The sequence below is a fragment of the Lycium barbarum genome, chromosome 2 (genome assembly GCF_019175385.1).
Source record: "Lycium barbarum isolate Lr01 chromosome 2, ASM1917538v2, whole genome shotgun sequence".
NCBI lineage: Eukaryota > Viridiplantae > Streptophyta > Magnoliopsida > Solanales > Solanaceae > Lycium > Lycium barbarum.
The window spans coordinates 124,998,592-125,012,301 of NC_083338.1; the positions used below are offsets into that span (position 1 = coordinate 124,998,592).

The 13,710-nt window shown below is 34.2% G+C and overlaps 2 protein-coding genes across 7 annotated transcripts; one reads left to right on the forward strand and one right to left on the reverse strand.

Annotated features, from left to right (window-relative positions):
• The first annotated feature begins 623 nt into the window (after positions 1–623).
• On the forward strand, positions 624–6,584 carry LOC132627079 (pentatricopeptide repeat-containing protein At1g79540). Of its 6 annotated transcripts, none has more exons than XM_060342168.1 (6): positions 624–3,154; positions 3,232–3,353; positions 4,356–4,604; positions 5,041–5,089; positions 5,293–5,410; positions 6,126–6,584. In XM_060342168.1, the coding sequence occupies exon 1, from the start codon at positions 790–792 to the stop codon at positions 3,151–3,153; it is 2,364 nt and encodes a 787-aa protein (XP_060198151.1). In that variant the 5' UTR covers positions 624–789; the 3' UTR covers position 3,154; positions 3,232–3,353; positions 4,356–4,604; positions 5,041–5,089; positions 5,293–5,410; positions 6,126–6,584. The 6 variants fall into 6 exon arrangements, with proteins under 6 accessions (XP_060198151.1, XP_060198156.1, XP_060198153.1 ...); XM_060342173.1 differs by having other exon boundaries at positions 3,232–3,346; XM_060342170.1 differs by having other exon boundaries at positions 624–3,353; positions 5,041–5,193.
• A 1,075-nt stretch (positions 6,585–7,659) lies between these two features.
• Positions 7,660–8,370, reverse strand: LOC132628863 (probable transcription factor At5g61620). The gene has a single exon (XM_060344620.1). The coding sequence runs from the start codon at positions 8,368–8,370 to the stop codon at positions 7,660–7,662; it is 711 nt and encodes a 236-aa protein (XP_060200603.1).
• Positions 8,371–13,710: the final 5,340 nt, after the last annotated feature.

Below are 13,710 nucleotides of genomic sequence, written 5' to 3' on the forward strand. Positions count from 1 at the left end.
TTTGAAGTGTTCCAAACTCTCCTTCCAAGTAAGATCTGAAATTTTATACTCCTTCGGTCCACTTTTATTTATCATGTATTGACGTAACACACCTCTAAAGAAATCATAAATAAAATGATATTTTTACTATTTCATCCTTAATTATTACTATCATTAAAAATCAATAAACATACTCTAAAAATTGTGTAGCCACTAACAATTCTTTAAAGTTTTCAACCCAATAATTAATAATAAGTGTAAAATAAGAACAAAATGTAGCAAATTATCTCTTAATTTTTCAATCTGAAAAAGTAAAAATGGACGGATGAAGTATCCATTTTTATATTAAGTAGGTGTTTGGCCATGAAAACCAAATATTTTTCATTTTATTTGGAATTTTGAAGTTGGATTTGAAGATAGAGTTATGTTTGGTTATATTTTTTGCAAAGAATATTTGGTTATTTGAATGTATTGAAAGCTAATTTTTTTTTTAGGTTTTATCAAATTCTAAATACACTTTGTATTTGAAATTTTCATGTTCAATATTAATTTTCAAATAAAATAAAATAATTTTTTGGAGAAAGCGAAAATTCTCATGGGGTTTGAAATTCTATTTTGTAAGACTAAAGGACACAGTTGCTATTTTTGGCAGAGCCTAAGAATCCTAATAATCACTGCCGTCACCTTAGTGCCACCTCCGACCAAAATCTCTGAATAAACATTTGTTCAAAATCTCCTTCCTCATGGCCCAACAATGATTTCCCCATTCAGTAACCTGAAATTCAGCATTATTACCTCTTTATCCAAGCCATGAAACTCCTACATTCTCAAATCTTTCGTTCATTGTCTTCCAAATCACTCACTACCTGTAAGGAAATCTCAATATCCAATGAAGTCATTAACATTATCGAAAAAGTGGATCCACTTGAACCAGCACTAGATAAACTAGTTCATTTCTTATGTCCCAATACTGTATCTTCAATTCTTGAACAACAACAAAAGAACCCTGAATTGGGTTTTCGTTTTTTCATTTGGGCTGCAAAAAGAAGGAGATTTCGTAGTTGGGTTTCTCAAAATTTAATCATTGATATGCTATTAAAAGATGGTGGTTTTGATTTATACTGGAATGTGTTAGATAAACTTAATATTGATGGAATATCCATTTCTTCTGATGCTTTTGCAGCATTGATTTGGGGTTATTGGAAGGTAAATAATGCAGAAAAAGCTGTTGAAGCTTTTGGTAAAATGAAAGATTTTGATTGTAAACCTAATTTATTTACTTACAATATGATACTTCATATTACGGTTCGAAAAGACTCGATTTTGTTAGCTTTAGCTGTGTATAATGTGATGTTGAAGGTGAATTCGATGGCTAATTGTTCGACTTTTAGTATTTTGATTGATGGGCTGTGTAAGAGTGGAAGAACTCATGATGCACTTAAACTGTTTGATGAAATGTGTGAAAGAGGTGTATTGCCTAGTAAGATTACGTATACGGTTATTTTATCGGGGTTATGTCAGGCTAAGAGAACTGATGATGCTCATAGGTTGCTTAATGTGATGAAGAGTAGAGGATGTATGCCGGATTTCGTTACTTATAATGCTTTGCTTAATGGATTTTGTAAATTAGGGAGGATTGATGAAGCACAGGCACTTCTTAGGTCTTTTGAAAATGAAGGTTATTTAGTGGATATAAAGGGATATACGTGTCTGATTGATGGTTTCGTTAGAACTAAGAGAATTGATGAAGCACAATCCGTTTTTAAGAAATTGTTCGAGAATAATGCCGTTCCTGATGTTGTGTTGTACACGACTATGATTCGGGGTTTATCTGGAGAAGGTAGGGTGAAAGAGGCATTGAGTTTGTTAAGAGATATGACAGGGAGAGGTGTGCAACCGGATACTCAGTGTTATAATACTCTAATAAAGGGATTTTGTGATATGGGACTCTTAGACCAAGCTCGGTCACTTCAGCTAGAAATATCAGAAAATGATTGTTTTCCGGACACGTGTACTTACTCTATTCTTATTTGTGGTATGTGCAGAAATGGCCTCGTGGAGGAGGCTAGGCATATTTTCAATGAGATGGAGAAGCTAGGATGCTTTCCTTCCGTTGTAACTTTCAATACTCTCATTGATGGACTTTGTAAGGCTGGTGAGCTTGAGGAGGCTCACCTAATGTTTTACAAAATGGAGATAGGTAAAAACCCTTCATTGTTTCTTCGTCTGTCTCAAGGTGCTGATCGAGTCCTTGACAGTGCAAGCCTGCAAAAAATGGTTGAGAAATTGTGTGAATCAGGTAAGATTCTTAAAGCTTACAAACTTCTTATGCAGTTGGCTGATTGTGGAGTTGTACCAAATATAGTTACATATAATATTTTGATCAATGGACTATGCAAATCGGGAAAAATTAATGGTGCTTTTAAGCTTTTTGAAGAGCTTCAAGTCAAGGGGCATTTCCCCGATTCAATTACTTATGGGACACTTATAGATGGTCTCCAAAGGGTTGACCGGGAAGAGGAAGCTTTTAAACTTCTTGACCAAATGAGCAAGAATGGGTGCATGCCGAAGGCAGAGGTCTACAAATCCCTTATGACTTGGTCCTGCAGGAGGGGACAAATCTCTATTGCATTTAGCCTTTGGTTGAAGTATTTGAGAAACCAAGCTGTTCGAGATGGCGAAGTATTAGGGTTAATTGAGAAACACCTAGAGAAAGGTGATCTGGAAAAAGTAGTTCGAGGATTACTTGAGATGGACCTAAAACTGGAAGATTTTGATTCATCACCTTACAACATTTGGTTGATTGGGATGTGTCAGGCACGCAAGCCAGGCGAGGCTTTGAAGATTTTTTCCTTACTTGAGGAGTTTCATGTCATGATTTCAGCACCAAGTTGTGTAATGTTGATTCATAGTCTTTGCGAGGAAGGAAACTTGGATCAGGCGATCGAGGTTTTCCTATATACTGTGGAGAGGGGTGTCCGCTTGATGCCACGAATTTGCAACAAATTGCTTCAGTCCCTTCTCCATTCTCAAGATAAAGCACAGCATGCTGTTGATCTTTTGGAAAGAATGAGGTCTGTGGGCTACAACTTAAATGACTATCTTCATAGTGGTACAAGATCTCTTTTTCAGCGATGGAACAGGAGGGAAACAGAGAATCTATCACCTGGATAAGGTTGCTTCTCAGTTTTATGGTGCACTGATCTTGGCTTTTCCTTCCCGAACTTTCTCAGAATGTTGTAAAGTTTGCAGGTGCTCCACCTTTTACCTTCACCCAGTTTTATCCCTTGTAACCTGGAGTAGAGAGTTAGCATACAGATTTTACCGAAGCTGCTCTAACCAGCACCCTAGGGAGGAAGAACTGGAGGTTCATGGTAATTTTGCATTATACTTAACATTCATTGTAATTTCTAATAATTTTGCTCGTGTAGAAAAAGATAATGTTTGTGCAATCTTAATAATTTTTTGATAATTTTACTCATTTAGTAAAACTAATATCTGTGCAATCTCAATATATTTTCTTGGAAGAGAGCTCTTATTGTCCCTTACAAGAAAGTTTTCTTTCAAACTTCGTTGACATATCACATAAACATTTTCTGGACAGAATGGTGCGATGTTAGGTTCATTGGAATGGCACAACTTTTTGCCCAAAGTCTAGTTATTGTTCCATTTAGAATGTGAAGAGTCTCTTGCTTGACCCCTCCCAATGCAGGTGGTCTTATACCTTTCCTTGACAGTTAGGATGAGCAGTAGGAAATACTGCTTAATGTGCTCCAGCAATAGAATTCCTATTTGCTAGGGTCCAATTGTCTTTTCTTGTTAACATGGCGTTTGTTAGTTTCATATCTTAAATTCCAGGTTGCATGTGCTCTTAGCTTTCTTTCGGAAAATTTCATGGTCTACTCCCTCATAATTTTTTCCTTTGGTTGCTGTTCGTCAAGTCTAGGTCTCAATATAGTCTGACATCTGTTTCTTCCTCCTGCAATTCCGGTTGTGTTACAAGAACATGATGATCATTCTCTTCCCATTCCGCTAGCCAGCAAATAATGTACTATACACTTATAGGAGTGTAAGGGCAAAAGGTGAAAAGGCACAGCTGGTTTGGATAGTCAAAAGAAAGCATCAATCTGCATGAAGCTTTGTGAAACCATTTGCATTTAAATTGGTAAAAGGACGTGCAGTTAATTAGAATCTAAAAATGCCCGTGTAATTTTGATCCTTGTTTCAGAAATCTTTTAGTTGAAATTTGTTATTTGGTTGTATTGTATTTAGCGTTAGCAGCTACAGGTACTACCTAAAACAAAATAAGGGTCGATTTCTTAATTTGGTAATTATCTTATGTTCTTTGATGCTACTGTAACATGAATATTCTGCAGGTTTTGGATAAATATCTTCGTGCAATCTCTGGATTTAAGGGAACTGAAGATCTTTCGAGTGATATATCACTTGATAGCTCCTTTACATCTGACTTTGTCAAATTAAAAACAATCTCGTCGGCTTCATCTTATGGGCCACATGATTGTGCAGTAACTAGTGATGGAGCTGAAAAGCTGTCAGGAAGTGAGCAATGGCTGGAAACGATAGTTAGGCATTTGCCTCTTATCCTTCAGCCTTCTTCTCCAATGGTTAGTTCGTAGATACATTTTCCATATTCTCTAGATTTTATTACTTGTACCATATAATAAGAAGTTAGTGAAGTAGAGAAAAGAAGAACATAAGTTGCACATTTGAAAGGTTTATTTAAATTGTGATTTCTGCAAAAGTAGCCTCTGAAGTACGTGCACTGCCTACTCAAGTACTTATAGAATTCATGTATAAGTTCAAGACAACAATCTTTTTACGATGTTTAACATTCAAGTGACTCATTATTAGTATTGTTGCCTTGTTATTGGAGAACCCGATAAAATCTGCTGGATAACTGTTATGAATTAATGGAGCTGTTGACTCATTACAAGGTTTATTTAGATTGTGATTTCTGCAAAAGTAGCCTCTATGAAGCATGAATGCATAATTGGTTTCTGGCCAATTTAGACCCCTAAAATTATGCTGTCACTTCTACAGCGAAATTCATTCAGCAATCCTCGTTGGCATTGGCAGAGATGTTTTGGAGGTAAGTGGTGCTTAGTGGGCGTAGCTGATGTACTTTCAGTCACAAGCTTTATTTCACATCAATGACGAGTTAATACTTCTGGTCATGACATTGGTCAGCTTGAAGTATATCAAAATCCCCATTCTGTTTTGTTAGCTGTTGCTCAATATTTTTCCTTATTTTTTTCTGTGGTTCCTGAATGCCTTGTGTTTATGTGGTTTTAGCAAAAGACTCGTCGGTGCTGTCAAAGGTTCACGTTTAAGCCCTGAAGCTAGGTGCAAAACAAGTTGATGAGTTCTCGTCACTTAGGCAGTGCTCCAATGCAGGCACCAAGACACTAAGGTGTGTATCTCTCCTTGCCATGAGCATTGTCTTGAATTTGACGGCACTAAACAATAACTATTTCACTTAGGGTGTGTTTGGTACAAAGGAAAATCTTTTCCTAGAAGATATTTCTTGGAAAATAAGTTGGTTTCTTACCTATTTTTCAGTGTTTGGTAAGTAAGCAAAAAATATGACCCCAAGAACATTTATATGTAATCTAGCAAAACACTGTGGTAGTGGGATGGGGTGGGAGTGGGGGTTCCGGGGTGGCAGGGGGTGATGGTCAAGGGGTGGGGGTTGGGGGCATTGGGTGGGTGGGAAGGAGACAATGATCTTGGAATGTTATTTACGAAACTTGTTTTCCCTTCTTCCATCAAGAAAGTCATTTTCCTCATTTTAAGGAACTTGTTTCCATAGAGAAAACGTTTTCCACAACATTTTGACCAACCAAACATGGAAAAATTGGAAAACATTTCCGGAAAATGTTATCTTCCATACCAAACACACCCTTAATTGCAAGTTTTTCAATTCCTTTGTCCATATAATTGTTGTTTGTGTTCGTAGTCGTATTCTTGAACTACATATAGACTCATATTGTTTCATCGTTTACGTGTTTCTTCGTTACAGCCCGCATTTATATTTCGCCTTGTGTCTAAAGCCCCCTACAGTTCGGGGTTGTTTTTCTCTCTTTTCGCGTTTTTATAACACTGCTCCTGGTCTTCACTCTTCACAGTTTGTGCAATTGATGGATTTATTACTCGGTTGAAGCCTCCCAACTCATACCAAATCACTTAGCAATTGATCTCCACTTCAGAACCTTGTTGAATAATGCAGCAGAGGTAGATGCACCACTTTGCTTTCGGTGTTCTGTCAAACAATTCAACATACAATAACACCATGTCATACAGTGCAAAGTAAGGGGGGTTACCACTTAATAGGTAGCCATGGCGCTTCAGTGAAGTGTGCGTTTGAAAGTGATTCGAACGTTAGATGGCCGGGTCTCTGAATCTCAACTTAGGAGGAGTTGAATTGATATCACCGTTATTGTATATCGGATGTTGGAATTAGTTATTTTAATGCAGATGGTTATCATACTAAATTCATGTATATGTTTGGTATTTTTTAAAATTTTTTATTTGTGCGTTGTGCGTCACCTCTCTCCTTTCCCTTCAATTTTCAAGGACCTTGTTTATTTTCTTTTCTTTTTAATTTATGCTTTTCACTGTTAAAACACTGTTAAAAACATTTGCCAGCTTAGTTTTCAACCTTAACAGTGAAGAAAGTTCTTTTTGGGATGGATGGGGTCGGGGGATGGGGACGGTGGTAGAGTACCTGTGTGAAGAACATTATTAGATAATTGTTGAGAAAGAAATGGTAGTTTACAAGTAGAGCTACTACCTTGATGTATAATTTTATGCGGGGCAGAAGATGGAATAATTGATGCCCGCATAACTAATACCTGTATAATTCTAATTAGCTACGAAACGACCCTTAAGTTTAAGTTTTTTATTTCGACGTAAATTCTTTATATTGGGAGTTAGAGAAAAATTTCCCCCTTCAGCGTTCAAATATAATGTCAGATTCTCACTAAATCCTTAATTCCTTTGCTTTCTCCTACCATGGACTTCTGAGACCTCAATTTCTTTCGTAATTAGTATCTAATTATTCCACGATTTATCCTTGTCTTAGATTGATTATTACTAATTAGGATAATTATGCTCCCTTTCAACAGATCCGATTAGTTTATTGGATAATTAACCTCTCATTTGCGTATGTGTGCGGGGGGGTCAACGACTCCCTAGAATCATATTAGTGAATGTCACTTGTTGCATAACCTCGTAATTTATTTATTTTCAGTTTGAGTCATAGTGTGTGTTATTTCGTCATATTAACTTAAATTAGTTAACTACTGCGTGTCAGAAAACCTTAATTAAGCAATATACTTCTTGAATTTTAGTTAATTGCAACTCTTGAACTATGGAATACAGGTAAATGTGGAAACCGACAACACAAAACATGGAAAGAATCGAGAACGACGGTTTAATTCCATAATAGAATCCTCGATCAAAAAAATTCCATCTGTCCGAAATTAACTACTACAACAACATGAGTTGATTTCTTAGATGCTCATTCAACTAATAGATAATTATTAATTAGGTGAGTGACCATCTGAAATATCAACCCACAACAAACATATCTCCATACAAAAAATCAACGAATTGGCTAAAAATAAACATGAATAAGTAGTCTTCCGTATATCTTCTTGACTATAAACTTAACTCCAAATTATCCTTAGATGAAGAAGCAGAAGAAACCCCAGAAAGTGGCTTGTCGAATGTAGTAGCACTGGCTGATGTAGAAGCATAATGAACATTATGATGATGATATTGCCCATATGGATACATGTAAACCCAAGTAAGAGGCAAAACTTTGTGTGTTGGGACTTTCATCATGTAATTGGGAAGATAATTTGGTACTTGACTCGTTGAAAATGCAGCAATAGGAGTTTCGTTGTCACGTTCTTGATTATTTTCCACTGGAACAATAGCATGTTCAGAAACAGTAATAGCAGTAGTGTCTTGAGAAATTTCTTCAAGATTCATACTTTTTTCAAGATGAATGTCGAAAACACTTGGTTTCTTACGATTTTTTCTCTCATTAGAAGCATCTAATCTCATGAAGTACTTCTGAGCATGACTAGCAATTTGTGTTGATGTTCTATTAGGCAAGAAATCTTTACCAATTTTAGCCCAATTGCCTTTACCATGTAACTCCAATCCTTTCAAGAATGCTCTCTGTTCATCCTCTGTCCATTTAATTCCTTTCTTGATTTTTCTTCCATAATCTTTTTTAGACACTGCAGTATTACTAGTAGTAGTACTGATATTCACACCAAATAATTTGATGCACTTGCCTTTCTCACTGCACGTCCTATGATTATGCCCATTGCGACCACACAATGTGCAGTTCCTAGCCATTGCTAATTTTTCTCTTAGTTTGCCTCAATACTATCAAGAACAATAACAGACCACTGTAGAATAATCAAGAAGAGAAACAGAGTATTGTAGAATATGGTCTGCATATGGTATATATATATAAGGGGAGATATGGAGGATACTGTAACAAAAGTTTCCTTTTTTATGCAGTGTAAAAACTACTTCGCGTTTATTAGAACCCAGTGAAATTAAGGGAAAGTCAAGTCTTTTTTACCTTTCCTATATAGGACTACGGATTATTGATTGTTAGTACAAGAACTTGCCTTTCTCCAAGCTTAAGTATTTATCTCTTGAAGTTAATAGGAATAATCTACTCCCTCCATCTCAAATTATTTGTCCTGATTATTAAAAATAGTTGTCTCAAATTATTTGTTATTTTAGTAGTTTAGGCACAAATAATTTCCTATTGAGGATCTTAGTAGCTCAAATGGTTGGCTATTGAATTTCACCTTGATAGTGAGGGTTCGATTCTCCACCTTGTAATTCCCTCTCTCATTTCCTCTCTCCTATGTAATAAAAATAAAATAAAAAATGTTTACATCAAACTTAAACTCAAGCATTATTACATAAACCTTTCACCTAACTATAATTAAGTGATATGTATTTTTTATTAATTTGTAAATCCTAAGGTTAAATTTTTTATTTCGACGTAAATTCTTTATATTGGGTGTTATGAAATATTTCCCCCCTCAATTGTACAAATATAATGTCGATTCTACTAAATCCTTACTTCCTTGATTCATTCCCTTTCTCCTACCATGGACTTCTGAGACCTCAACTTCTTTCGTAATTAGTATCTAAGTATTCCACGATTCATCCTTGTGTTACATTGATTAATTAGGATAATTATTCTCCGTTAAAGATATCCGATTAGTTTTATTGGATAATTAACCTCTTTGTTCTTGTTTTTGTTTTTGTGGTGGTGTGTGGGGGTCAATGAGTCCCTAGAATCAGATTAGTGGACAGTGTATGTTATTCGTCTTAGTTACTTAAATTAGTTAACTACTGCATGTCAGAAAACCTTAATTAAGCAATATACTTCTTGAATTTTAATTAATTGCAACTCTTGAACTATGGAATAGGGTAAATGTGGAAACTGACAACACAAAACATGGAAAGAATCAAGAAATACGGTTTAATTTCCATCTATCAGAAATTAACTACTACAACAAAACGTGTTGATTTCTTTGATGGCCATTCAACTAATTAACTGCTAGTTGGGTGACCATCTAAGAAATCAACCCACAACAAACATATCTCCATACAAAAAATCAACGAATTGGCTAATTATAAAACATGAATAAGTAAACTTCTGTATATCTTGAGTTCTGGACTATAAGGTTAACTCCAAATTATCCTTAGAAGAAGAAGAAGAAGAAATCCCAGAAAGTGGCTTGTCGAATGTAGTAGCACTGGCTGATGTAGAAGCATAATGAACATTATGATGATGATATTGTCCATATGGATACATGTAAACCCAAGTAAGAGGCAAAACTTTGTGTGTTGGGACTTTCATCATGTAATTTGGAAGATAACTTGGTACTTGACTCGTTGAAGTTGCAGCACTAGGAGTTTCTTTGTCACATTCTTGATTATTATTTTCCAATAGAACAATAGCATGTTCAGAAACAACAGTATTAGCAGTCGTGTCTTGTGTAATTTCTTCAAGATTCATACTTTTTTCAAGATGAACATCAAAAACACTTGGTTTCTTATGATTTTTTCTCTCATTGGAAGCATCTAATCTCATGAAGTACTTCTGAGCATGACTAGCAATTTGTGTTGATGTTCTATTAGGCAAGAAATCTTTACCAATTTTAGCCCAATTGCCTTTACCATGTAACTCCAATCCTTTCAAGAATGCTCTCTGTTCATCCTCTGTCCATTTAATTCCTTTCTTGATTTTTCTTCCATAATCTTTTTTAGACATTGCAGTATTACTAGCAGTAGTACTGATTTTCACACCAAACAATTTGATGCACTTGCCTTTCTCACTGCACGTTCTATGATTATGCCCATTGCGACCACACAATGTGCAGTTCCTCCCCATTGCTAATTTTTCTCTTAATTTGCCACAATAACAGAGCACTGTAAAATAATCAAGAAGAAAAATAGAGAATTGTAGAATATGGTCCGTATATTAGGGGTATATATATATATAAGGAAGATATGGAGGATACTGTAACAAAAGTTTCCTTTTTTATGCAGTGTAAAAACTACTTTGCGTTTATAAAAACCGAGTGAAATTAAGGGAAAGTGTGTGTTTTTCATCTTTCCTATCATCCCATGTAAGACTAAGGATTATGATTTTTAGTACAAGAACTTGCCTTATTTGCCGACCTTATTTATTTTATTTTATCTCTATTGGATTGAATAGGAGTAGTAAATACTAGTAATAATGTCATAAATTTTTATTTTATTAATTTTTTTGTAGCGGGTTACTTACCATTTATTTTAGGTTACTAATAAATGTTTTTAGATAAATTTATTTGTGATTACCTTTTAAATGATCTGATTGTATGAATAATTTTTATATCGTCAATGCATAGAACTTAAACTAATAAGTAGGCGTTTGGCCATGAATTTTCAAACCATGGTTTCAAACCAGCGTTTGGACATGCGTTTGAAACCGTGGTTTCAACTTTTTAAAATATAAAATTTAACCCATAGGTTTATATTTTGTAAAAAAAGACCCATAAGTTGGTAGATATTTTTAACAATTACCCCCATCAATCATTTACCAATCTCATTAACTTCCACCAAATTTTATTTATGTCTACCAACCTTTTAATTTTGTAAAAAAGGACTCATAGTTCAATTTTATTTATTGAACTAAAATTTGATCAATTGATGTTGTATTTTTAGAAAGGTCTTGTAGTATTAATTTTGAGCCGGTTGTTTTGAATTAGCATATTAATTTTGTTATGAACTATAACTTGCTCATTTGGTAAGATTGTATAAGAATTAAGAATGTTTTGATAGTTTTCACAACTTGTGCGGTTTTTATGTCTATAAGAGAAATACTTCTTAAAATATCCAAATTGCATGTCCAAACATGGTTTCAAACCATGTCCAAACGGGGCCTAAGTACTTCTATTGAGATAGAAATAAGAGAAAGAATATTTACTATTATTTTACCACAGCACGATTAAGGCGGGCAATTCGCAGAATTGCCCTTCTTTTGGGGTGGTCTTTAAATTTTGCCCCTCATATTTGAAATCTTTAAATTTTGCCCTTCGGCTAAACCCCATGGGTTCCAGGTTCGAACCCCCACATAGTCAAAAAATTTTAAAAAAATCGCAAGGCAGAGTTTAAATTTCGCCATGCCCCCATCGGCATACACTTGTGAAGGAATTACCAAAGTTATGTCGAACCCGGCATACTTATGCCTTATGGGCAGACTTGGCATAAGTATGTCGGGTGTCACACCCCATTTTAACCGGGTTAATTTAGGAGTATGACATATTGGTGATTCCTGTTCATTTTGTTTTAAGAGTCGCCACCTAATTAATTTAACGGTGAATTAGGACACCTAGAGATTAACTAAGGAAAGTTAAAACTAAACCTCAATTAATAGTCTGCTTAACCAATTGTGATTCTAGGTAAGGGCTCTATATTATTCTAAAGGGAAGGGGTTAGGCATCCTTTAGAATCCGTTAACTTACGGTTATCCGACCAAACTTAGGTTAATTAATTGAGAGTAAATAAAATGCTTAAAATTTAGAAAATGATTTTTTGAGATATTGCTAGAGTTTTAAAAGAAAATAATGTTAGTTAAAATAAGCTTTACAGAAAATGCAATAATTTGTATAAAAGAGACTTTAAAATGCCATTTTTTAATACGATTTATGAATGTTGTTCAAAATAATACTCGTAGAAAAAAAAACATAATAACGTGTGTAAGAGAAGATTCTAAAAATTTAAATGGGACTTGAAAATATTGATGAAGCCTTAAATAAAAGATAATATTTAATAAGATTTATAGGAAATGTGATAATTTGCATGAAATAAAACTTATAAGCATTGTTAAGATAAAAAATGTCATTTAAAGAAGACTTATAAATGTTGTTAAGCTTTAAATAATAATTTTATTTAAAAAAATGAGACTTGCAAAATATAATGATTTGTATATGAATAGAAACTTTTTAAGAGAAAACCCAGCCAATTCAACTTGAAATAAAATGACATTATATGAATATAGTGAGTGGTATAAGAAATCTAGACTTGTTATGAATAGAATGCAAGAGGAGGTGATTTTTTCTCTATTTTTATTAACCTATTTACCTATATTCGGCTAGGAATATGCATAATTGAATTAATCTTAAAAATAATATTTATAAAAACATACTTGAATTTATATTTGCGTATTAGTGACGCTTTAGAAAATGTATATAATAGTAAGAATAAAATATGATTCCATTAACTCAAATACATCGTCATGCTATTTGCAAATTAATAAATAAAATAAATATTAGATACTATAAATAGTTTTGACACAAAATAAAAATGAAGCTTATGAAATTAAATGGCCTTTCTTAAGTTAACTACCCTTTCACTAAAAACTAAGTCTCATATTAATCTAGTAAGGTTCATTTGGCTAAGGAAACAAACAAATAAAGTGTTAGTTGCACAAATACAAACCAAATACATGAAATGAAATAAAGGGGCAAATGATATTAAAATGAGCTCAGCCCACTTTAGGACTGCTAAAAAACTGTTCACGCTATTGAGCCTTAGCCCAGAATTTCTGTTTCTTTTGTTTTGCTGCGGATTGATTGGATGCGGAAAAGATTTCGTTGGGCTTTTAGCCCAACACCGGATGTGGAGGAAGAACAAGCCCCTCGGACTCGTATATGATGGTCATGCATAAAAACGAAAGAGAACGATTAGTATACAATCAACTGATGAGGTTAAAACATGTAAAATATAACTCAAAACAAATCAATAGATTATGTATATACTGTGTATATTTAAATATATCTCATATATACACCCTCAGAAGGATGCATAGCCATGTACATAATTTGACATGTGGAAGGAGTTTCCAGACAGAACTCTTTTTTTTTTTGTTTATTATATAAGAAATACATATAAATTAATTTCAGATAGAAATCTCGTACTATGTATAAGCAAGAAACAGAAAGAACTATCAACCAGTATCTCTCAAATAAGTAGCATAGCATCAGTTAGTGCACCGGAATAAACAAATATCTAGAATAACACTAAACGCACCAATTTTAACTAATATCCTAGAACCTTAGTTGTGAATTATCAAATCCAATATTCAAGTTTAGCAATGAGGAAGTACTAAATATGCATCAC

What these genes read in the sequence shown, in the direction of transcription:
- LOC132627079 (XM_060342170.1), top strand. Translation starts at nt 790, where the DNA reads ATGAAACTCCTACATTCTCAAATCTTTCGTTCATTGTCTTCCAAATCA.
- LOC132628863 (XM_060344620.1), bottom strand. Translation starts at nt 8,370, where the DNA reads ATGGCTAGGAACTGCACATTGTGTGGTCGCAATGGGCATAATCATAGG.